This window comes from Corvus moneduloides, chromosome 2, assembly GCF_009650955.1.
Source record: "Corvus moneduloides isolate bCorMon1 chromosome 2, bCorMon1.pri, whole genome shotgun sequence".
NCBI classification, from domain to species: domain Eukaryota; kingdom Metazoa; phylum Chordata; class Aves; order Passeriformes; family Corvidae; genus Corvus; species Corvus moneduloides.
In genome coordinates, this window is record NC_045477.1 from 38,725,523 (window position 1) to 38,749,728 (window position 24,206).

General features: G+C 42.4%; 2 protein-coding genes and 1 long non-coding RNA gene across 3 annotated transcripts; 2 read left to right on the forward strand and 1 right to left on the reverse strand.

The window, feature by feature from the left end:
* Nucleotides 1-44: 44 nt before the first annotated feature.
* MED17 (mediator complex subunit 17) lies at nucleotides 45-15,439 on the forward strand. Its single transcript, XM_032099174.1, has 12 exons — nucleotides 45-329; nucleotides 644-810; nucleotides 1,204-1,423; nucleotides 2,793-2,929; nucleotides 3,029-3,113; nucleotides 4,242-4,394; nucleotides 5,193-5,323; nucleotides 6,399-6,583; nucleotides 7,106-7,243; nucleotides 8,912-9,029; nucleotides 10,241-10,400; nucleotides 12,361-15,439. Exons 1-12 carry the CDS (start codon nucleotides 98-100, stop codon nucleotides 12,564-12,566), a joined length of 1,932 nt encoding a protein of 643 aa, XP_031955065.1. The 5' UTR covers nucleotides 45-97; the 3' UTR covers nucleotides 12,567-15,439.
* Nucleotides 15,440-15,857: 418 nt separating this feature from the next.
* VSTM5 (V-set and transmembrane domain containing 5) lies at nucleotides 15,858-22,229 on the reverse strand. Its single transcript, XM_032099179.1, has 4 exons — nucleotides 22,127-22,229; nucleotides 18,718-19,047; nucleotides 18,477-18,617; nucleotides 15,858-17,018 (listed from the first exon to the last, which is right to left on the reverse strand). Exons 1-4 carry the CDS (start codon nucleotides 22,209-22,211, stop codon nucleotides 16,975-16,977), a joined length of 600 nt encoding a protein of 199 aa, XP_031955070.1. The 5' UTR covers nucleotides 22,212-22,229; the 3' UTR covers nucleotides 15,858-16,974.
* LOC116439525 lies at nucleotides 21,794-24,169 on the forward strand. The gene is made up of 2 exons (XR_004238185.1): nucleotides 21,794-21,911; nucleotides 22,134-24,169. It is a non-coding gene; the product is annotated as an uncharacterized LOC116439525 (long non-coding RNA).
* The last annotated feature ends 37 nt before the right edge of the window (nucleotides 24,170-24,206 follow it).

Here is a 24,206-nt window from a genome sequence, read left to right on the forward strand (position 1 = left end):
GGAAACGGCCGAGCCCGCCCGGCGCTGGCTCCGCCCCCTCCCGGGCCCGCCGGCGCTGCCCCGCCCCCTGCCGAGCGCGGGCGGGGGTCGCTCCAAGATGGCGGGCGTGCCGGCCGTGCGCATCAGCATCGAGTCGGCGTGCGAGAAGCAGGTGCAGGAGGTGGGGCTGGATGGCAGCGAGACCTACCTCCAGCCGCTCTCCATGTCCCAGAACCTGGCGCGCCTGGCGCAGCGCATCGACTTCAGCCAGGGCTCCGGCTCCGAGGAGGACGAGCCGGGCTCGGCGGGCCGCGCCTGGGCCGAGCCGGGCGAGACGGAGGATGAGGAAGGTGAGACGGGCCCCCAGCCCGAGCTCTCCCGCCGGGATGCAGCTGGTGGAGGCCCGCGAAGCTGTGGCGGTGCCGGCCTGCAGCTCCGCGGGTGGTTGGGCCCGGCCTGCTTTCCCTTTCCCCCGGGGGTTCCCGTGGTTGGCAGGTCAGAATATTCGTGATCGGGTCCCAGTAAATTGCAGTGGAAAAGGCAGCTGCTGATATGATATCCTTTTGTATTCCGTGCAGTTATGATGTCTCTGAGGTTTAAAAATGAGCCTTCTACCGTACCTTTTTAAAGTCCTTTGTTTTCCCTTCCTTTGTTTTATTTTTAGGGTTGGTAAAGTTTCAGCCATCCCTCTGGCCTTGGGATTCAGTGAGGAACAACTTAAGAAGTGCCTTGACTGAGATGTGTGTGTTGTATGACGTTCTTAGCATTGTGAAGGATAAAAAGTTCATGACTCTAGATCCAGTCGGGCAGGATCCCCTTCCTCCAAAACAAGTATGTTGTACCTAGTTGCACGCTTTGTGTGGCCTGATGCTAAAGATTTTATTGCAGTGGTTTGGTTTTTTTTACCTGTGATAAGTATAAGATTTATCAAAATGTTCCTTTTTATGTGCTAGTGCAATGCTTTGAGGGTCAGAGTAAGGTTGGGAATTGGAATTGAGGCCAATTTCAGAAGCCTCTTTGCTGAAGCTCTTAAGTCAAAATGCTACTTCCAGCTGTATAATGCTGGTATGAAAATAATTCTGAGTAAGTTACTGGACATCCAGCAAAACCAACTTATCAATCACTGTCAGTTAGTTTCCACTAATAATAATAAATAATAATCTTTTGTGAATTAAGGTGCAAGTATCTCTTTATTTTCTTTTATTTTGTTGTTGTTGGTACTAGAATCCTCAGTTTCTACAGCTGATTTCAAAAAAGAAGTCATTAGCTGGAGCAGCTCAGATTCTGTTGAAAGGTGCAGAAAGATTATCCAAATCGGTTGCTGAAAACCAGGAAAATAAGCGACAAAGAGACTTCAACTCTGAACTGCTAAGACTGAGACAGCACTGGAAGCTGAGAAAAGTGGGAGATAAAATTCTTGGTGATCTGAGCTACAGAAGTGCAGGTAAACAGTAGGGTCCTTTTCAGCAGGATGGGTATTTTCTGAAATTTTCTTTTTGTAACTGAAAAAAGAGATGGAATATCTCATAATAATTTCATTGTGAAATTACTGTATTTATGAGACAGGTTTATAACGGGAAAACTCTTATTTTAGTATCGGGGAAAATATCTTGCCATCCTCAATCCAGAAAGTGATTTTAAAGGCTAACTCTAGTATTTTACTAAGAATTTGTTCACAGAAACAGTTCTGCATTTGCAGTGTAGTTGATCAGTTGACAGGCAGACTTTGTGAATCCTTGGCTTTTATCTACGTTTGGTGCATAAAGCATTTAAAAAAAAATGAGGAGTGGGTTATATTTTTTTTTTAAATCAAAGATCAGAAAATCATAGAATATCTCGAGTTAGAAGGGACCCAAAAGGATTATGATGTCTAATTCCTGGCTCCCCAGAATTCAGACCAGGTAAAGATAAACCATGTGACTAAAGAGTGACATTGAAGATAGACTATTATACCTCTATTATTCCTACAGTTGAGAAATGATGCTGAGAATATGCCTTATTTCATGGATTACAGTAAAAGGGGGTGACCAGCTCAGGGTTCTAGAGGCCATTATGCAGTGACAAAGTGAATACAGAATCCCGCAGAACTTTGGATGTAGGTACAAAGCAGGCATCAGAACTGGATGTGTCGAGTTCCTGTTGTCATCAGTGAGGGAGGGGAAAGACAAATTAAGAGTTGTTAATGAAAAAGCTGTAGATGTACCCCAGGCTATGTGTCTTTTTTTAGTTGATTTACCCTGAACTAGGTGAACCGTGCCCTGGATAAAAAAAGTATGCAGCTAGGACATACAGATGTGGGTATCTGCTTTTATCAGTTCCTGAATGATTGGCTATAGAGTTATCTTGTACAGTCAGAACATGGTCATAGTTTTAAGACTTTTAGCCAAACATTATCAGAATTCCTTTAAATGAATAAGGGTGTTGTACCTTTAACTACCTGCTTGCAAAACTTCACACATTTACTTTTTGTCTTTTTTTAACCAAACATCTTTTTTTTCTCCTTCCTTGCACCTAATGACTCAGTTTTGAAAAACTCTTGGTTTCCTCCCATAATTATTAAATACTCAGTGTTAACTTACTGTAAAATATTACACACTGCACTGTGGAGGTCTGAGATGCTTATGCAGTGACATGAGCTTTCTAATTTACCTGGGTTTTTTTAAGAAGTCATTAAGAAATTTGTCAAATCAAGTGCAACTCTGAAGATTTGGAGACTTGGAAATACATATTCTTCCAAAACAGAGATACAAGCTTTTTCATTTGCAGAAGGTGCTTTATATTTAATGTGTATGTCTTTGTCCTTCTTTACTCAGGCTCCCTTTTTCTTCATCATGGCACATTTGAGGTGATAAAGAACACTGACATTGACCTGGATAAAAAGATACCTGAAGATTACTGTCCTTTGGATGTTCAAATTCCAAGTGATTTAGAGGGATCAGCATATATCAAGGTTTGTCAGAGAAACCTTAATAACCTAGTGGAGTTTTGTTTCAGTATTTTTATGCTTGCAACAGAGAACACACATTAAATACTGTTTGCTCTTGCCTAGGTTTCTATTCAGAAACAAGCTCCAGATATTGGTGACCTTGGGACAGTCAATCTCTTTAAAAGACCCTTGCCAAAATCAAAACCAGGTATGGCTTATATGTTGTTTTATGAATATGTTCCTAATGAATGAGTTTGCATATGATGCTTGTTTGAAAATTTCAGCAGACAGCTGGGAAGAATTGTTGAACAAGACTTACCTTATTTAAACTGAAATTTTCTGTTTGGGTGCTGGTTGGGCTTTGGAAATGATGCTTTCAGAGCATGCCTCTCCAGTTTTTCATAGGTGTTTATTCAGTTCTGAAACAAAATTATTAGGGTTGTATTTTGAGTGTTCTGAAACCCCTTTTGTTAGACATTAAAAATTTGAGCCCATAATTGAAATCAAACCAAGGTGTTGTGTTTCAATCAGTTACATCCCATTAGTTCAGCTGAACTCATGACTGTTCACTCTTAACTCTGCTCAAAATGCATCATTTGTGTCTATTGCTCACATGTTTTATCTGGGTCTGAAACTCTCCTGGTGGTCTGTGTGTTAATTACCAACAGCTCACTTGGCAGATAGTACATTGATTCATTTAACGTGTGCCAGTATGTGAAGTTGTACACTTTTGGCTTCAAAATCCATCCTTTACTCTTTGGAGTTAGAAATAAACTGGCAGGATTTTATTTCACAGTTGTCTGTGATATAGATGCTGGTGCTGTCCTGAGCATAGACAGAGTGCTGTTCTATGAGGTGTTTCATATGGTATTGAGGGTACATTATACAGCTTGTGTGCTTACTCACCCTAGAATCTCCCAAGAATTTTGGGCCTATAAACCCTCTGAAAGCACATACATGCACTGAACATTATTGGTAGTTCATCATAGAGTGAATTTAATAAAGCCAGAAGTATCATGGAGAGTAAATTACAGCTTAAGGAGCAGAGGTTTATAAGGAGAGTTCACAAAAGGCCTGGGAGTGTAGTACACTGTTCCATAAAGGCCTTGCACTTCACAATATACATATGTGTAAAATTGAATCAAAGATTGTTTTAGTTTTACCTTAAAGTGCTTGCTTAACTGAGATAAAATTCTGATAATACTCCATTTGGGTAAAAGGTACTGACTGCTTTATTAATGATCGTGCCTAGCTACTGCATAGTATCTGCTCTCTGAACAAAAAGGTGGCTTCTCTTTGCTCTTCCCGTCTGGACACATTGATTTATACTTTTCAGGTTCTCCACACTGGCAGACAAAATTGGAGACTGCACAGAATGTTCTTTTATGTAAAGAAATTTTTGCCCAGCTGTCACGGGAAGCTGTTCAAATTAAATCACCGATTCCTCACATTGTAGTGAAAAATCAGATAATCTCCCAGCCTTTTCCAGGTACGAAGCTCTTTAAGACTCTTAACCTACAATTATTTGCTTAAATACGAATTGAAATTACTGATTGATGTCACCTTTTTTAATGCTCTGTCCTTACAAAAGAAAAAACAAACTCCTTGATTTTCAAAGGTTTTGAAAAACAGAATTTCAGCTAATGCACAGTAGTTTCTAATTTACTCTGTTTTCCTTTGTGGTTATGTTTTTTGTTAGCAGCACTTAAAACTGTCAGCTGTAATGCCATGTGCATGTGTGGCAGTTTGGAGCTGTGCGTAAGTCATTGCTCCTGGATTGCATGCAAAAGAAATTTAAGACTTGAGTTAATGGGTCTTCAGAAGAACAAAAGCAAATGCTCTTCAGTGAGGATAATTAAGCAGCATAAAGGTGGCTCAGTCAGTGGTGAATCCTCTGTTTTTACAAGAGGTACACAGGTGATTGTATCATGCAAAGAATATATTTCGGGATTGCTTAAAATGTGAAAGATGGTTAATCATTCCTTCTTTGAGAAAGGAATGGGGTCCTGGGGATTTTCCTTTTTGTCTGGGATTGAGTCATAGAAATTGATGTGAAATGCACCTGGTGAGTTCACAGTTGGCCTGCCAACACTTCAGTGAATAGCAAGTCTTACTTGCCTTTGGTGCTGTGCTCTCCACCATCATTCTTTGATTTTTCTCTGATACAGTGAAAACCTGTTGTTAAAGTACTGAGTGTAAAACATGAGGAAAAGCAGTTCTCAGTAGCAACCTTGAAAATTGCCAGTGCTCACTTTTTAAAATCTTTTTTTCCATCTTCTTTGTGCAGGTTTGCAGTTGTCTATTTCTCTGTGTCACTCTTCCAATGACAAAAAGTCACAAAAGGCTGCTTCTGAAAAACAGAATCCAGAGGATCATCTATATGTTCTTGAACATAATTTGCATCAGCTTATCAGAGAGGTAATGCATCTATGGCCAAAATCTGAAGAGTTTTGGGCTTTTGTTAGCCTTCTGCCTAGTGTGTGACACTGATGTAACAGCCAAGTGCCACTAGAGGCCAGTCCTTTCCCATCCATTTGTGAAAGGCAGCGTACTGCTTGGTTTCCATGGGTGTGGGTGGTTTGGGAACAGTTCCAGTTACTGCTTTCATGGAATGCTAGTTCTTTACTTAACCTCAGACCTGGCTGCTGACTTCAGAAAATCCATGCAAAGCTTTTCCAGTAGAGTTCATCAGTTCTGCTTTTTTTTTTTTGCTGTGTCTGATAGTGCTCACCTTGCAGTGTCAGTGAGCATCTGGTCAGGCTGTACCCTCATGAAGGAAGAACAATCAATTGCCATAATAGCTTTGTTTCTTTTAAGCTCCACTTCTCTGCTTCGGTGTTTTAGGTTCTTGTATAATCTAGCAGAATAACCTGGGGTCCAAGGCTGAGGTTGTGTCTCTTCAGGAAAGAAGCACAATTTTGCATCTCTACGTAAAGTTGAAACCATGTACCAGAGAGCGTTCATTTCCTTAGAGCATGGCTCTGCAAGTCATGCAGTTATGTGGAACAGTCCAGTATTTTGAACATTCGGTTCATGAAGTGCCCAAGTGCTCAAGGTGCTCAGTGCCCACCTCTCCTATGAATTTCCTTTCTTTACTTTGGACAGCTTGCTAAAACTTCTTGTACTTCAATTTTTTTCGTCTAAAATGCTTCCTTTCTTTTAAAGTGACTATTCTTTCTGTCTCCATAGATGTGTATAAAGAAGACTTATTAGTAGGAGCTACTACCATGCTACCAAATTTCTGTTAGCTGGCACTTTTTTTTTTTTAATCACTTTCTATAACATTTGACCAACCCATATAAATGGGGGGAAGCAAAGTATGAAAAACTGTCTTTAAAGTGCTGTCAAGCTGATAAAGTTAAAAAGTTGCACTTTTTGAAAGTATGTACACTCAAAAAACCTGTTGTGAAGCAACATATGGTAGCATACATAGTATTTCTTGCAGATACATTATTTGGTCACTTCCTTTTATAATATCTGTTGGTTGTTGCAGTGTCACAAGCAAACCCTGAGCTCAACAGTGATGCCACATCCAGCTAGTGCACCTTTTGGCCACAAGAGAATGAGACTTGCAGGACCCCAGGCTTTTGATAAAAATGAAATCAGTTCTTTACAGTCAAATGAAGGACTTCTGGAAAAGATCATAAAACAGGCAAAGCATATCTTTTTGAGGCGAAGGTGGGTCACAAGATACTCTTGTTACAGTACCATTATAGAATATAATTGATCTTTTTAAAGTGTTCTTAAAACTAGCTGCTGCTTCCTTCACAGTTAATACAGTCTTTATTTGTTAGTACTAAGAACCAAAAATTATGAAAAAATATGACCAAACAACGTTCGGCTAGTAAAAAGGAAAAAAAAAAAAAAGAAATAATGCAGGATTTCTTTGGGATCTCTGTGACAGTTGCAACACAAGCTGCTGGTAATTGTCCCTACTTATCTTAAACTGCATAAATCCTTTTTTAGTGTTCTTTGCAGTGCAGTAGCTGATACTGGGTAATACTAGTTTAATACTGCTGCAGAATGTATGAGACATGTACAGAATAAACAAGTGTACTTCATTAGCACCAGAACAGTGCTGAAATAGAATTTTGATCCACATGCTTCTGTTAAATCTAATAACCTCCTTGCTTCCTGTAAGCTAGATAACAGCACAAACTGTCTGGATTACTGTGTATGGAATATGGCTTTATCTTTTAGAACTGCTCGAACCATTGACAGTCTGGCGAGTCGTATTGAGGATCCTCAGATTCAGGCTCACTGGTCCAATATAAATGATGTTTATGAATCCAGTGTTAAAGTTCTAATAACTTCTCAGGGATATGAGCAGATATGCAAGTAAGTATGGGAATGCATGTCCTTTTAGTTGCAGAAGCATGCAGCAAAGGCAGCTTGTATTCACGTTGTGCTTTAAAGGTTTAGATTTGCTTCAGACAGACAAATAGGGGTCCATTTTATGTGTGTGTTTGTTTTTCTGACTTGTGGGGTGAACAGTCACCTTAAGAAAACTTCACCCACTTTACCCTTTAATGAAGATATTTAGTACATCTTTAATTAGCACTCTTTCCTTTCAAAGAAAAAATGGAGGATAAGAGTGGACCTTTAAGGGGGGGGATTTACTTTGGGTAGAGATGACTGAATACAAAGTTATCATTTGATGTGCTGGATTCTAAACTTCAGTTTGGTCATGGAAAGCTAATCAGTGCTCAGTCCTGGCTTGGTTGCATAGGTACTGAAATGTGGAACTCATGTAATTCATGCAATAATTTTGCACATTGTTATTGAAATACAAGATTTCATGTTCCAGAAATAAATGCCTGCAGACTGAGCAGCAGTGAATTCACTCATGCATCAACAGTGGTTTTTTTCTATTTGGAGCAGTGCTCTCTGGCTGTGACCACAGAGTGGGACAACCTACAGTCATTGGTGTGTTTCCAGTCTTGGCTCCAGAGTACATAAGCTGCCTGAGTCTTGGCTGTGGGATAGAACACACCATTTTCCCCTGCACACCTGGAAGGAAACTTGGGCATTGGGGTAGGCAGGGAACTGTGAGGCTTCCTTGATCTGAACAAGTGGAAGGCCAGGTCTGGGAACATGCCACAGAGTACGTCACCTGCCATATAGAGGGAGCTGTTGTGGTGACTGATGAAACTGGAATGTTTGGAGTTGCTGTCACATTGCGTAGGCTTTGCACCATCTGTCTTAGGAATTCTTGTCAATGACTGGGTGGGATTCTGTGTTCTTAGTTTTGTGTTTTCTTAAGCGTTTTAATGCTTTTTGGATAAATATGGATCTTTGTTGAGCTTTTGATGGGATACCCTTCCTTCTTGGACCAGGGTAGAAGAGCAGAGGAGGCTGCTGTTCTGCTAAGTTTTTTATTTCATCATCTCATAGCTTTCTTGAAGGCAGAGTTCAAGGGGGTTACATGATAAAGCCAAGCAGCGACAGCAAACAGCAGGCAGAAAATGGCTGCTTCTTCTAATTCTAGTTTCTTCTATATTTTTTTCTTACAGAAGCATGGATTATATTTGTTAACTGACCAATAAGATTAACACATGATTCTAGTTTTCCTTTGCTTAACCTATCGTGGTCTAATTCTACCAGTTGTAAATCTTACACAAGTGCTACATGGGTATTTATCTGTACACAGCTACAGATTTGTGTATACAGTTTCTATCAGCTCTTGTTGTTTATGTGAACACTCTATCTAAAAAATGTGAGCAGTATAGTTCTAGCTATATTTTGTCTAAAGTAAAAGAATTCTGTGAAAGGGCAACACTACTGCAGTAAGAACTGTGTTTTAAGGTCTCTGCTGCAGCTTTTTAATGTTTAAGGCACTTAGCACATATTTCTACTAAAAGTTAAAAATCTATATTTCTATTTCACTTTGGTGTGATTTCATGTATCGCAGCTTATCTAAAGGTTTTAATTCAATCTCTGTGCTTTGGCTTTCCTCTGGGCCTGAGTCCAGAGAAGCTTTCACTCCAACATATCTTGTCTTCACAGATCCATTCAACTACAGCTGAACATTGGAGTTGAACAAATCAGAGTTGTGCATAGAGATGGAAGAGTTATTACATTGTCCCATCAAGAGCAAGAACTGCAGGATTTCCTTTTATCTCAGGTAGACTCATATATGTTATTCTTCTCTTTTCATGGTGTTTGGGAAACAGAAAAACTTAGAATCTCACCTTTATCTATGTAGAAAATACTTTAGAACTTCAAATTAAGATAGTGAAGATGGGAAGGTGGATGACTGAATTTAAACAATGTTTGTATAGAGTCTTTAGCAGCTGTTACTAAAATATACTGCCAGTTTTCACTAGGGTCAGTAGTAGTAATAATTTTTCCCTCCTATTTAAAATGCATTTCTTTATACTGTTCACTATGGGAGAAACAAGTTAGTGGTAATCACAGCAGACAATAAGGTATTCTATATATGAAATTTACTGTAGCCATGTTCTTAACCCACAATTACTGTCATTTCAGCATTGTCTGTTAATGCTCACTTTGCACGTCGTTACTAAATCAGCTGATACTTGAATGAACACTGTTTTCTTAATTGCTTATGACAAGCTGCTGGCTTTATTCAGAAGTAACAATCTCCCCAGTATGCATTATAAATAGTCAAAATACAGGTCTTTAATAACAGTAGTTGGCCTGTTGCAGTTATATAAAACTCCACGACACAGAAAACAAGTTGAAACAGATTCTGCTGAGGTCATGTCTTTTTGGTCAAGTGTTGTCAGACTTGTTCACAGAGAACTGTTGAACAGTGCTGGATACTTCCTTGTTACAAAGGTTAAGTCATGATACAGGAAAACAGTAGCATTTTAACTCCTAAGCTGTTAAAGCTCAGTGCTTACACTTGAGCATTAATGGAGGTAATCATGCACATGAGAACCTCAGCTTTTTTTTTCTGAATTTTCTCTGTTAATACTTTCTCCGATTTTTATATATTTTACAGCAGAAGTATTGTTTCTATTGAAAGACAGGATTGTTTAAAAATTAATTTTTTGAGACCTAAATAAAGGTATTTGTAAATCGAAAACAATAATAAAATGCATAAGCCCATATACCTATGAAAAATACATTTAACTGCATAATACAGTGGTCTTCTCTGTCTGCAGAGGAACTAGTCTAAATTCAAATAACAGAAAGCTCTACCATCATACAAAAAAGAGTTGCTCTGAAAGTAGAGAACTTAAAAGACAAAGTCACTTTTATAAATAACTGTTGGACAGTAGAAGAAAACAGGCTTGCTAAACCCCATAAGCAATTCTTTCTGTGGTCTGCAAATATTGAACAGAAAACAAACCTCTTGTTATGTTTCAGATGTCACAGCACCAAGTACATGCAGTTCAGCAGCTTGCAAAAGTTATGGGATGGCATGTGCTGAGTTTCAGTAATCACGTTGGTCTGGGGCCAGTGGAGAGCATTGGCAATGCATCAGCAATAACTGTAGCATCACCAAATGGAGACTATGCCATTTCAGGTAGTGTTTCCTCTTGCCAGATAGAAGTCAAATCTTTCTGAGATTCTTTGTAGAATATTTTGCTGTAAATTGATATTATGCTCTAAAAGTCTAGAGACTGTCTCTTTTGTGTATGAAATTGACATCTAAATAGAATCATCACCTTGCTCAGGAAGCCACTTAATACATACCTGATTTAATTTACATAGGCTTCAAAATATTACTTACAATTAGCATGGAAAATTTTATTCTATAATATGCATTATATAAATACATTATTTAAATCTATTGTTTTGATAAATGTAATATAAATATTGGTTTATATAATATACAAATACATATATTTAATGATATGTATTATTATTAGCATAGAAAAAAGAGATTACAGAAACCATCAGAATCCTGAGAGAAGGGAACAAGATAAACAACAGGATCACAACTCCGAACTTAAGGAGAACAGAGTTTGGTCTGTTTAGGGATCTTTTTGAAAGAATCCTATGGGATGTGATCCTATGGAATGGAAAGAAGAGGGGTCCAGGAGTGCTGTGTGATTATTTTTTTTTCAAGGGTCACCTCTTTCAAGCTCAAGAATGGTCATTGCTATGTTCAGGAAGTTGTGTAAAGGTGACAGAAGATCTGTGTGTACAAACAGGGAGCTCATGACTGAACTCGAGACATAGGAAGGAAGCTCCAAGAGATTATAAGCAGTTGACCTGGGAGGGAGATAGAGAGACTGTCCAAGCATGCATTGGTAAGGATAGGAAAGCTCCTGAATCTGGTGAGGGATGTACAGGGCAGCAAGAAGAGCTTCAATAGATATGTCAGCAGCAAAGGAGAGATTAGGGAAAATGTGGGACTGCTGTTAAATAGAGATGACCTGATGGCACAGGACGTGGAGGAGGCCGAGGTACTCAGTACCTACTTTAATTTGGCCTTAAGACTGGCCTTCAGGAATGGGTCTGTGAGACCCATGGGAAATTCTGGAGCAAAGATTCAGCCTCAGTAGTGGAGGACCAGGTTAGAGAACCTTTGAATAGACTTCGGCATACCCAAGTTCATGGGACCAGATGGGATATATCCGTGACTCCTGAGGGAGCTGATGGATGTCCCTGCAAGGGCACTCTTGATCATCTTTAAAAGACCAGGCTCGGGCGGGGCTCCTGAGGCCTCGAAGAAGGCAAATGTCACATCCTATATTCAGGAAGGAAAATGTGGGGAACTACAGTCTGATCAGCCTCATTGCAATCACTGGGAAGATGAGGGGAAAAAAAATAGTCTCAGAAGAAGTTTCCAAACATACTGTGAAGAAGATGATAATGGGGAATAGTTGGCACCAATATATGAAGGCAAAATTATGTTCAATCGGCCTAATATCATCTCTTTATAGAAGGCTGGCATGGTAGATGAGGGGAAAGCTAGGTGGTACCTCCCTAACTGCTTATTTAAAAAGCCAACACACACCACTCCCTGACATGAAAACACATGAAAACCCATCCAAGCCAACAAAGCACCACCGCCCCTCCACCAGTCTTGCAGAATTTTGTGATTAAAAGTAACAACTCTACTTAGTGATTTAGATCCTGTCTATTTGAGATAAATCCACTAGAAATAATACATATTTCAACAACATAGTGGGGAATACATCCAAGGAAAGAATGAGCAATAAAGCCTTTGCCCTTCCTGGCATCATTGGGGAAAAAGGAATGCATTTGTAAGGTGTACATTTTGGGGTTTATTAAAAGTTTCTCTGTCTTGATCTAACCAAGAACATGCAGTGCTAAAGCAACAAAATCATAGAGAAGTGGGAGACAAGAGAAAATCCGAAGAAAAAGCTTCCAAAAATGAAAGGGAATTTCCCTTGTTTGTTTTCAGCATGTTTGGAATTGAGTAGGGGTAAAGTATAGCATACAGAAGGAAGAATATTTAGTATGAGGAATTAGTACAGTGTAAAAATGCTCATTAAAATCTCCTTTCACCACAGTACGCAACGGTCCGGAAAGCGGCAGCAAAGTCATGGTGCAGTTTCCACGGAGTCAGTGCAAGGATCTCCCCAAAGGTGATGTCCTGCAGGACAGCAAGTGGAATCACCTCCGGGGGCCGTTCAAGGAAGTGCAGTGGAATAAAATGGAAGGGCGTAACTTTGTGTATAAAATGGAACTCCTCATGGCTGCCCTAACTCCTTGCTAGTGAAGTGTCAGCCTCTCTGTGAGGGCTTTGAACTGCCCGTGCAGCAAAGGGAAATGGGAGCTATGGGCCGATACAAGAAAGCAAAATCAAATTTATTTCCTGCACAGAAATATCCACTTCGCTATTTGTAATAAAACCTTTTTCAGTGGCATGTAAAATGCATACAATTTTTTGTAAAAGTTCCTTTCAGCTGTATCTTTGAAAATTGCTCTGTCTAGTGATGTAGATGAGTAACTAATGTATTTTTTGTTTATAAAATTAGATTTGATAGTCCTTGAGTTGGAGCATTCTTGAGTTGGGATTTGTTTGTACGTTGATGGGGATTCTGGGTGACCCCTTTATTTTTGAGAAATATGTTTACTTGGTAGTTTAACTTGAGAGTGTTACAAGTCACTGCCTGTGGCAAAACTCACTCCTCTCTGAGGGCCTGTGTGATGTAGGCTACTTTGTGTTTTCCTTGGATGGAAAGGGCCTTACTTGGCTTGCAAAGTTCGGACAATTTGAGTTTGTGGGTGACTTGTGACTTAGTGACTGGATAGAAGAAGGTAACTCTCATGCAGTAAACCTCCACACTTGTGCTGCTGGGTCTTTCTCCTGCACTCTCCGTGGTTATCATCCAGGGAAATAATAATAACCTCCTGAATATCAGCTCTTTTGAGTTCTTTCAAAATAAAAAAGTCACGTTTTTTATAGTTTTGGTTGTCACTGTAGGCTTCTTGAAACTTTGTTTAACAAGGCTTTTATTTTGTTTGGTAGTTAAATACTAAGGATCTTTGGCAACCTGTCTGTATGAACTGGTTCAGATTCATGTCCACATTGTCTTATGAGGTGTCTGTATATATGTATATATATATATGAACTTGTTGCACATAAACATGTTTGAATTGAACATCACACTTGCATGGTGACAGTTGTTATTTTGTTGTATTCTCAAGTATAAAGAATAATTGTAGAAAAATCAGCAACAAGCTGCTGCTAAGTGTGTCCGAAGCAGGTCTTGTATTTACACTGGTGTTTGTCAGCATGGAGCATCTTATTTCAGTTCCTGGATGTACTTGCTTTTGTGTAACTGAGCTATGAGAGAGAAAGGGTTTTCCTTTCAGGTGCTCATGTGTTACCCAAGATGACTGATGAAAATTAAAAGCCCAAGTTGAAAATAGTCTACTGATCTTGAAAAAGGGGTGAGCCTAATGTAATCCCCATGATGCCAGGTCCTGTATTGCTCTGCCAGCAGACACTGTATGATTACAGGCAGAGGGGGGTTTGTTTCTTGGTGAACAGTTCAGCCAACAGCCTGATGCATCTGTTCATGCATCTGACTAGATGAGGCTGTTTGCAGTCCTGCCAACACAACAGATCTCTTAATAATTAGAAGATGAGTCTGTTAAACTTGAACATGTCTTTATACTTCAGTGTTCTTAACCTAAATTGACAGATCTGCACGTAGCAATAGCCTTTTCATCAAATAAGTTCTTCTTTACCAAGTAATCAGATCACTGTGGATCTGTTAAAATCTCATGGTTGCTGGACTTCTCTCCTGAAAAGGACACCTCCTGTGTTGCAGGAGGGCAAGCACTGCATGTTAGCATGAAAACATTTGTCAAGACTTCTAGGTCTAGCTGCAAAAAGGATAATAATAACAACAAAAAAAGATAATTATTAGAGACCTGGAGTGTCTGTGTTTTAGTGTTGAATACATAGGGATTCCTAATTTTAATGGAAAACAGACTGATTAGACTTCTAACAGTCTTGAAACTTGGTAGTGCATCTTTGAATGTGAAATGACAGTGAATGATTAAGATCTTAACCATTGATTGCCAAAGCAATGTGGTGAACTTGGACATCTCTTTAATTAAAGTAAAATGCCTCAATCCCTTTGATCATGTAGAATACTCTAAATACTAAATTTGCTGCTGTTCTGCAGTATAGTAAGAACAGCTATTAGTTAGTTTCTGAATTCCTACCGTAACAACCTTCTGTAAGACTTTAGATGCCCCAGGGTAGCAAGAAACTGGTACAGACAGTTTTGCCTCACATTCCATACCTCAAATATCGACATTAATAATGGATATCAACAAACATAATTTTCCAGAAAACGTATTTTTTAAGTAACATTACCTGTGTAGAGTGAGCATGTTAAATTGTGGGTAAAATTTTTGAGTGAGGAATTGTCTATAAGGAATGCTATACACAGGCTAACTGTACTGGATGTTCTTGCTGAACACTGCTCGAGTTGCTATTGTTCATACGGGATATTGCTGCCTAAAAGCGAGGTTGGCACCAGGTTCAGTAGCCAAGGATGGGTGCCTGAAGTTGCAGTGACTTCAGCCTAGCAGAAAGAGGTAGAACAACTGTGCTGGTTGTAAACTTCTTTGTTGTAGTACATTTTAAACTGAAGAATTTTAAGTGTTCATTTCCTACTTTTGTCCCAGCTTTCAAATATTGTAGTTTAAATGTGTGTGTGACCTCTGCAATCACAGCAATGCAGTGGAATGGTCATTCATGTCTGGATACGTTTCCTGACTGCCTCTGACAATTGCAGTGTTCAGGTCAGTGTTAGCAGATAATAGTGGTTTTATGTGAAAGCTGCACTTTTGTACTTTTGAAGTCTGGCAGAGCACCTGCTATATATTCAGCTCAGCCTAGCACCTAGCTTCACATTCAAAGTCGAAGATTTAGGGCTCAAAAAAAACCCTAACAGTATTTCCATATGCTGTAAGCGTACTTTAGCAAGTAATTCAAACTTGGTGATTGAAATAAATGCACTTACAGTTTCCCTGTTGTCAAAGCTTAGTTCACTCAAAGACACAAAAGATGGGTAATACGTGTTTAAAGCAGAGAATTGGAATAAACTGTCACTTGTCTGTGCTGTATCTGAGACTTACTTCATTTCTCACCTTTTTTGACCTGTTCTAGATACAGGAAGGAGCAAACAGCTGAATCTGGTACCTCAATTTATGAGTGGGAGAGAGGCCCTTTGAACTACAAATGGCTTTAAGCTAGTATGGGATGGCTTAAAGGTATTGTGCACAGGGTACTTTGGAAAAAAGCTTGTTTGGCACCTGCCTGCATCGTTACGCACTTGGTGGGGAATTATCTGAACGTTTTTCCAAATGGAGCCCATAGTACCTCTGCACCTGAGCATCCCAGTCCCAGACCAGAGGGAAAGCTCTGTCAGCCTGTCCTGTAAAAGGTTTTTGCAAACAAGTGAGATGAAGTGTGAGAAAGGTAGTAGCAGCAGTTTGACTCTAACAGCCACGTGGCGATCTACAGGCGCAGACTAGACCATGGTGTCTTCCAGGTTCAAAGTTTATTTCACACTGCAGAATTCTCATTACAAAAGCAAAACAATAATTTGGAATGCAGCCAGTTTACTGCTTTCTCACTGACAAACACAAATGTTACTCCACCCAACAGATCTGCAGGTGAAGAATTGCAATACATGCAATACACAGATTCAAGAAAACAGTTGGATCACTTCAAGTTTTCTTACAACATAGGGAAGCAAAGGTGGCTTCTCAACAGAGCAATTTTAGAACTGTATTTGTAAATACTGTATTTCAAAGTAATGCTGTTTTAACTTCTCAGTTCATCACTGGGCTAAGTTTGTAAAGGACTTGACATCTTTCACAAGAAAACTGTTTAGTACTTTGCCACCCCACTGGTGTTGTGTGTCCGTGTTTTATCTGACCCCTCTAATCTTTATAGACAGCGTCCTCTTTAGTGCCTGCACTGTTCCTTGTATACCCACCTGCTCTAGTAATGTCATAAAATGTGTGTTAACATCCATCCCCGGGCAGTGTAAACAATTGGAAACACAAGTGGGAGAACTTTGACCAGCTCAGCATTCCTTCAGTTTTGCCTCATGAAAAATTGCAGTTTGTCTTCAGAGCTTCAGGAAGTTCCTTACACCCAAAAGTAGCAGCACAGGTGCAATAAACAGAATTCAATGCTTGCAATTAATTTTTTAACGTAATACTGTAATTAGATATTTAATTTATTATGTTGATGGATGCTAATGACCACTCTGTAATAGGAGACTTGCTGTATCCAAAATACAGGTGTCCTTCAAGACCATGATAATTTCCTTTTTGGGTTGATCTTAGAGGCTTGGTTGGTTGGTTGTTTTTAAGAGTAGTAAGAGGCTGTAGATTTTATTAGCTAGCCACAAAAATGTGTTCATGCTCAGCATGAAAGCATATGCTTTTTTACTCTGACCTTGTCTAGCAGAACCAAAAACTTAACAGGTCAAAACAGCTCCATCAGACACTGCTGATTTAATTACTTTGCAAGTCAGGATGTTTCTGCAGTAGTCACAAAATTTTACCTTCTATGTTTGTTCTTGCTTTCTTGGCCAATACTTTCTTCTGAGGTAGAATTGTTATTTTTGTTATGGTACAGTCCTTGGCTAGCACTCAATGGTTTCCAGTTCAATCTCTTCCGTTGTACTCGCTGTAAATAAAAGGATATTGTTATTGATAGGCAAATGGATTGGAAGGCCAACATTCCAAAATTAACTGTGATGTGTTAATAGCCAAGACATTTTTAACTTTTTAATATTAGCTCAAGCTTGCTCATCTAAAATTAGGTTTTAAATACATATTTTCAAAATATTTAACTACACAGTCTTTAAAGTGACAACAGTTTCTTGCAGAACGAGGCCAAAGGCACTACAAAAACTAAGTCCATAGGGCAAAAATTAGGTCTCTGCTTTGGACCATTTCCTGGGAGATCACATGGCAAGTTTCTAGAAGTGTGGTTTTCCTGACCTCTGCCATATATGTGTATGTATATTCAATTCAGCTCTGTGGGAAGATTGGCTTCAGCTGGAGGAAGAGGCTTTATCTGAACAAAATCTTGTGTATTCCAGCGTGACAGGAAAGTTTTCAGTATCTACTAAAGCTTGTGAGTGGTGTATGCACCATGAAAACAGCATCAGCCCTTAAAAGCTGTAGGTGAGCGACAGAAAGGAAGAGGCAGCTCAAGCCAGGTTAATTTCTTCTTCTATCAGGTTTTGCAGAGCTGACACGAAGTCTGGGCCATGAATCTTAGGATACTTGAGTATCTGTGTTGGTCTAGTAAAATACTGATAGCTAGACTGCTTGTTGTAATGTAACATTTATTATAGAAGAAATACAGACCTTTTATCTAGAGGGCAAGAAACCATGAGTGGATCTGCACTTACAAAGAAGGGAGGTAAACACCTGAAATATTTTGAAGTGGTGAAGGAAACCTCCCATTTCAAAGCTTGATCCCAGGTGTGTAGCATGCACCTTGTCTTTCTGCCTAGGCCAAATGTCCCTGGTTGTGGCTTGGAAATTTCTTTTCTAATATGTCCCTTCAGTGTAGCCCTTGTGTTCCCTTGACCTGCTTTTCATGACTGTTGTCTTTGGTATCAGGTTTTGATGTTACTCAGTGTTTGCTGGAGTCTACAACTGGATCAAAAGTGAGGACAGATGAAGAGGGGATTTGAGAGGAGAAGGAGATGCAATCCTCCATGAACTGAGGTGGGGCCACTCCCAAGGGTCATTTGGGTATTTTCCCCTAGGATACACCCTGCTGATGTGAACTCTGAAAAGTTGCTAATGCTCTTGACTTTATCTCCTGCCCTCTGATCGGGGGTTATTGCAGGTCTGGCCTTTTCTCCCCAAGTTTTGCAATCAGCAATGTTGGGAAGTGTTTTATTATTTCTAATGTAAAACATATAAGGTGGATGTCCTGTGGATCGTTCTGAGTTAAACACCTGTTATTCAGTTGGCTCAGCTAGTAAGGAGTTAGAACAGGATAACTGATCTGAGCCCTTTGGTCTTGTTTCTTAGTAGCCCTGTTTAGCACCTTTATGGTACAAATTTTAGGCTCAAATTTCAGGCTTGAAAACCCTATACCCTGACTACATTTTTAGAGAAATACCTGTTAGTTTGTGTGTTGTCTTCTTCTGAAATAGATGCAGAGATTTATTACACAGCCACATGAAGCAGATTAGAATGGCAGATACTGCAGCGAGAAATGCAAAGAGAACTGCTACAAAATGCAAATCTTCATAGATAATCTCTGTAGGAAACATGGAAAAAAATGAATATTATAAAATTGATTACAAGAAGATTGATGCTTAAACACAGGGTAAAGCCATGAAGTCCCAACATGTTTGTACCGTAAACATTGACGATGATGGTGCCATAGGCGTTGGTTCCATGCTCCTCTGTTACAGTGACAAAATAGTAGCCAGCATCTCTCATGCCCACATTCCGAAGCTGTATAGAGCCATTTTCAAAAGTAGTCACTCTGTCCTTGTAGACTGTGGATATGTTGACATGATTCCCACTTCTCCACTCAACAATGCTGGTGGTGCCCCAGCTTGACACATGCTTCCACTCAATGGTGGCCATGCCTCGGCAAGAGTATTCAACTGAGAGAAGGATGTCTTGTGCCACTGTTGCATTGATGTTGGGTTGTGGGACAAGTAAGGATACTCCTCCAGGAGCTGAAAGACAAAGGAGGGTGATGAGTCTGGAGGTGATACTGCACCAACTGTCCAGGGCAGTTTGGAACCTCTGGGTCCTGGTGATTCATCCTACCTATCTCAGTGGTCTGTTTTAAGAGAGGATAAACTATGCTTTGCAATACCTTTTTCGTTCTGCTTTCCATAAAAGTAACATACATACTTGAAGACTAAATATACATTTTTAATTGGTGATAGCAAAAGTGCTTCCACCATAGTGGAAGCATACTTGCATGTGTTTCAGTGTTTTAATGCCCAAACAGAAAGGGACTTTGGAAAGGTCTTTTTGGGTAAGCATAACATTTTCTGAAAACTGAGCAATGTTCTTGTGCTCATCAGTAACTGGCTTTCTTTAAAAATTCTGCATTTAAATGGAAAGTTTAGTCACCATGTCTAAGGTAACCTGTCATATTCATCAACTACCATCCCCCAAAAGCAAGAACTGTAGTGGGCATAAGTATGTGAAGTCTTGGCAAGGACTTTTTCGTGTTTTCAGGATGCGTAATCAACATTAGGGACATCAGCTTCTTAAAGGTGGCTGGTTATAAGCCAGCACAGATAAATCACATGTTACCAAAGGTATGCAGTTTCATGAGAAGCCAGGGACTTCATGTTCCTGATGATATCTGGGCAAAAATGCATATAAAAGAATATTTAATTCTCACCTACTTCCTCCTGATGTGATTACGGAGCTGTTCATAACACTGTGGAACTGAACCGACGGCTTAGTTTAATGTGTAACTGCAATAGTTTCTGCTCGCATGTGGGTGTTTGTGCACGAAGATTTGGATGAACACCAACACTGGAGTTTTAACTGGCATGCATTTTTCCTTTTTATTAGTGGCTTGTTTGAGACCCTTGGCTAAAGACTGAAATCCTGTTATCTACCCACAAAAATCAAAGCAGACTAAAGGCAGATAAAGCACAGAGTAAGGCTGAATGCCTTTTCCTGGTTTGGCTTGGAGCAGCTCACCTGCTCTACTCCTTTACTGCGGGAACAGCCTGACTGCAAGAGCAAAACGAAAAAGTAATGCTGACCTGCAAATGTCTGTAACCCAGTGGGGGAGTGAGAACGAGACCCTCAGCTACACTGCACGAGTGCAAAACAGGACACCTGGGGATGATCCTGGAGGTTCTGCAGAGCCTTCAGGGATAAGAATGATTAAGAAAGGCAAAGAAAAAAAATCACCAAGGGAAATAAATTATTTTTTAAAAATCTTAAAATAAGAACTCTCCATAGCCAAAACCCACAGCCACCAAAAATGGAAGAGATGGGTGAATTACAACCTGACTTCATTGTATTTGAGATCTGTAGCAGAATTCACTAACTCTGCTGGTCAGGGTAAAGGAGGAGATCTCAAGAAGCCACTTCAATTCCCAGGCCCTCATCAATGGGACAAAATAGGATTTAGGCTTTTTTTCAAGATAACATTCTTGGGCTTCCCCCTTCATAAGCATTGTCATACTCATGCTGCCCAGTCCCCCTGCAGGAACATCAGGCTTTCCAGGCAGCTCAGTGCATCCTCAGCTGAGCTGTGGTCTGCTGTTCAGCCTGTGTGCAGGAGAGACTAACCAGAGCTGTGAAAACGAGGTTTGTGCCAGCTACAGAAACAGAACAGCCGGGAATCTCTGGTAATCGCTGCAAATTGTTCCAATTGTTTTCTGCTCCATGTGTTTATTTAAAGGCCTTTCCCACTGTTTCTGACCAGACAGGAGCTGAGTGTCTCCCCTCAGCGACCCTTTCATGTTTTTATAGAGGCTTTGTTTTGAATACGTGATTGCAAGGTAAATGTAACAAAAAGAGAATTTAAATCTTTCCATTAAATGATTTGCAAACATGTTCTGTCCTTATTGGCATGCAAAGCTAAAAAAGGCAGTGCAGTATCTAACCATTCAAAAATATTTTTAGTGCCTAGATCACCTGAACTGGTCTAATCCAACAGAGCTGCACCAGGCTGGAGAGCAAATATCACACCCACTGGCAGCGCCCTACGCAAGGCCCCTACGCTCTGCTGCTTGCAAAACCAGCCCCTTCACACCCAGCCGAACACCCACCCAGGAGAAGAGGGTACCGGGGCTGCTCAGAGCACACTGAGTTTGCTGTCCTGGCACGCTGCTCTACTCCAAAGTGTTTGCCTGGCCAAGAGTCAAAGTGGGAAGTGCGGCTCTGTGTACCAGACCTGGCCGTGGCAACGCAGCTGGGCCTGCAGTGTCCTGGGCAGTGAGCTGGAAAAAAAAAAAGGCTGGCAGCGAGGCGCCTCCACACAGGAGCTCTAAACTAGGGGGACAGCTCTAAGATGGGCCTCTGAAACCCTGGGGACTGTTTCTCCACCCTTTGGTGTCCTGCTTGTGTGTCGCTTTTGTTGGTGGAGTGGTGTGACCAAACCAAACTCACTGGTGGCACTGCCACCCCAGGCCCCAGGCGAGGGTAGGTTTGACAGAATCCTCCTTCAGCCCACTCAGGGAGAGGACCGGACTGCCCTGTGCGTGCTACCGCATCCCCACTCACCCCCCGTGGGGTGCTGGGTTGGAACGCACCTTCCCTCTTCACCGCCGCGTTTCCCAGCGTGCGCCCAGCATTCCCCGACGCCCCTCGGGCTGATTAACCGGGGTCGTTTTCCCCTCCACGCCTTGTCCCCTCGGTCGCTGGAAAAGCAGCGGGGGAACGGCGGCTGCTGGGGCCGCCCCCGCCGGCAGCGGGCGTGCGGCCGGGGCGTGGGGCCCTCCCCCCGCGGCCGCGCGGGTCCCGCTCGGCTCCCCCGCTCCCTCCGAGCAGCAGGAGCGGGGACGAACCTCCCCAGACCATGTGCAGCCCTCAGAGAACAGCGATCCCTGCCTGAGCCTCGGTATGTCCCGTTCCCATCCCCTCCCCAGCAGCTCCCGGGCGTCCCGGTTGCGGACGGGCTGGGCAGAGCTCTGGCCGCGGGCGGGGGTCGGCGGGCGCTGCGCACCGCCCCGCAGATGCCGGGCGCTGGGGCTGAGCTGGGGCATCTCGGCGAGCAGCAGGAGGACAGGTCCGGGGGAGGGAGCGGGGGAGACAGGGACGAAGTCGGACACTTACTCTGCAGAGCCCACCCGGCGGCCAGGCAGAGGGTGACGGTCCCCACGACGACGCCCCGGCCTCGACAGCCCTGCAGCGGTCTCATCAGCGGGAAGCCGATGCCCCAGGGGTTGCATTTAAGTGGCTGGGCCGGCCGGAGCGGCCCGACCCCGGGGGCTGCCTGCCCCAGGCCTCTCCCTCGCTTCTCTCCCTCCTCCTCCTCCCGCTCCCGCTCCCGCCGCGGCGCCGGGGCTGCTCCCAGCTTCCCCCCGCAGCGGCCCCCGGGCGCTCCCCCGCCTCACACCCCGCGATCCTCCGATCCGCGCTGGAGATGCAATTGGCTGAGGAAGGCAAGGCGCTGCCCGGCCGCCGGCCATCGCCCAGCCGGGAAATGAGCGCGATGGGCGGCCGCGGAGCCGCGCAGCCCTGCCCGGCCCGGCCGATGCCCGGCCGGAGCCTGGAGCCGGGAGCCGAGCCCGGGATCGGGACATCTGGCCGAGGAGGCTGGTTTTAATTGTGATTTGGCAAGGGAAATTTCACTTCGGGGTGTTAAAACTGACTTTTTTTGCTCCAAGAAGTCTGGTGATGTTGCAGGTGAGAAGGGGGATGGGGAGGAGGGTTGGACAGCAGCATCTCTGTATCCCCAGATATCATCTCAGATGACCACGCTGGAAAATGAACCCGGTTCCCATCCCACTGTACCCAACACATGCACTAGGTGCTCCTCTCTCCCTTCTATTGTTGTCCAGAGGAGGTCCCCAGCAATGCTTGTACTTCTTTCAGAAAGCACTGGACAGTATGAGATAGCGGGAAACATGATTAGAAAACGTGAGTCTCCCAATCCTGAAAATCCATCCTTGCACAGAGGCATCCTTGTGTATGGCTACCAGAAGCCATATACACCCCCAGGAGAGCTGCCCCTCTGACCAGGGAAAGAGTTACACACCAGATGAGCCCTTTTGCAGATTTTCCATTCTCTTTCTTGTGTTTCCCTCTCCTCAAGTTTTCTTTAGCAGAGTGTGGATTAAAGAGAGGCATTTCAGTGTTCTGGTCAGCACAGGCTCCTCAGGGTGAGTGGGAGGAAAGGGCAATCACCCAGGCAATGAGGGACAGCTGGGATCTGCCAGAGCCACCTGCGCTGAGCAGCCACTCTCCCACTGCACTGTATGGAATAATGTGGGTTTCCTTACATACTGGCTGGCTGTGAGGAGAACAGGGGGGTTCCACGGGGGTCTGGGTGGCTGAAGCACAGCTCTGGGCAGGGGGGCTGAGCAGGAGTGAGGCTTGTGCAGGGTCAGCTGCAGGGGATCTGCTCTTGCTGGGGCTTTCCAACCAAGGGTGATGCTCTCATGTGGTGCCATGCTCTATATATATATGGCATTACAGCTTCTTTCGTGCACATCTCAGAGGGGACTTCTAGGACTTAAGGCAGGCGTTGACAAGAGGCAGTGCAATCTGCATGGGCTCCAGGGCCCAGATTTTGTTCAAGTGCAAAAAAATCCCCAGCTTCCCCAACCTCTGGTGCATCTTTTGAAGCTTCAGTGATGATACTCAGATGAAGGGGCAAGGGAAGAGAGGTCAGTGAGGACATACTGCCCAAATGTTTGATCCCACGTAGGTTTTGTCGCCTGCCATGGCTCTGGGGTTGTCTGAAAGTGTGTTTGTACTCGATCTGCAGAGGCAGGCCATGAAGTGCTTCCCTTCCACCTCATCTATCTGAGCTGCTTCTGTGCTTTGCCAAATCCCCTCTGCTGCATCAGGCCAACATTGTGCCTGGGTGTCCCTGCTGAAAATGTAATTGCATGAAAAAGTGTGCAGCACTTCCCCTGGGAGAGATTCCATCAGACAAAGTTTCTTCCTGATCCCATCACCTCATGGCAGTTTTATTCCTCAAAGCATTAAAGAAGGTCTCATGGTGATGTGACTTTTATGTCATTTTCCTTTTTATTTCTTTCAGCCTTTACTTAAATTATTTTTGAGCTTCTGGCCCAGTGACCTATTCTGGCAGCCCAACATATGAGCTATATTCTCATATAAAATTAATTAAACCTTTCATATTTTAAATGTGTCATACTGGTTGCATTGAGTAAATGCACTCTAT

Excerpts from the sequence above, each read along its gene's own strand:
- VSTM5 (XM_032099179.1), bottom strand. The coding sequence starts at position 22,211 with ATGAGACCGCTGCAGGGCTGTCGAGGCCGGGGCGTCGTCGTGGGGACC. Across the intron at positions 19,048-22,126 it reads CGCCGGGTGGGCTCTGCAGA|CTCCTGGAGGAGTATCCTTA; the intron begins GTAAGTGTCCGA and ends TTTGTCTTTCAG. Across the intron at positions 17,019-18,476 it reads GACAACACACAAACTAACAG|CGAGTACAACGGAAGAGATT; the intron begins GTATTTCTCTAA and ends TTTTATTTACAG.
- MED17 (XM_032099174.1), top strand. The coding sequence starts at position 98 with ATGGCGGGCGTGCCGGCCGTGCGCATCAGCATCGAGTCGGCGTGCGAG. Across the intron at positions 330-643 it reads CGAGACGGAGGATGAGGAAG|GGTTGGTAAAGTTTCAGCCA; the intron begins GTGAGACGGGCC and ends TTTTATTTTTAG. Across the intron at positions 9,030-10,240 it reads AGGATTTCCTTTTATCTCAG|ATGTCACAGCACCAAGTACA; the intron begins GTAGACTCATAT and ends GTTATGTTTCAG.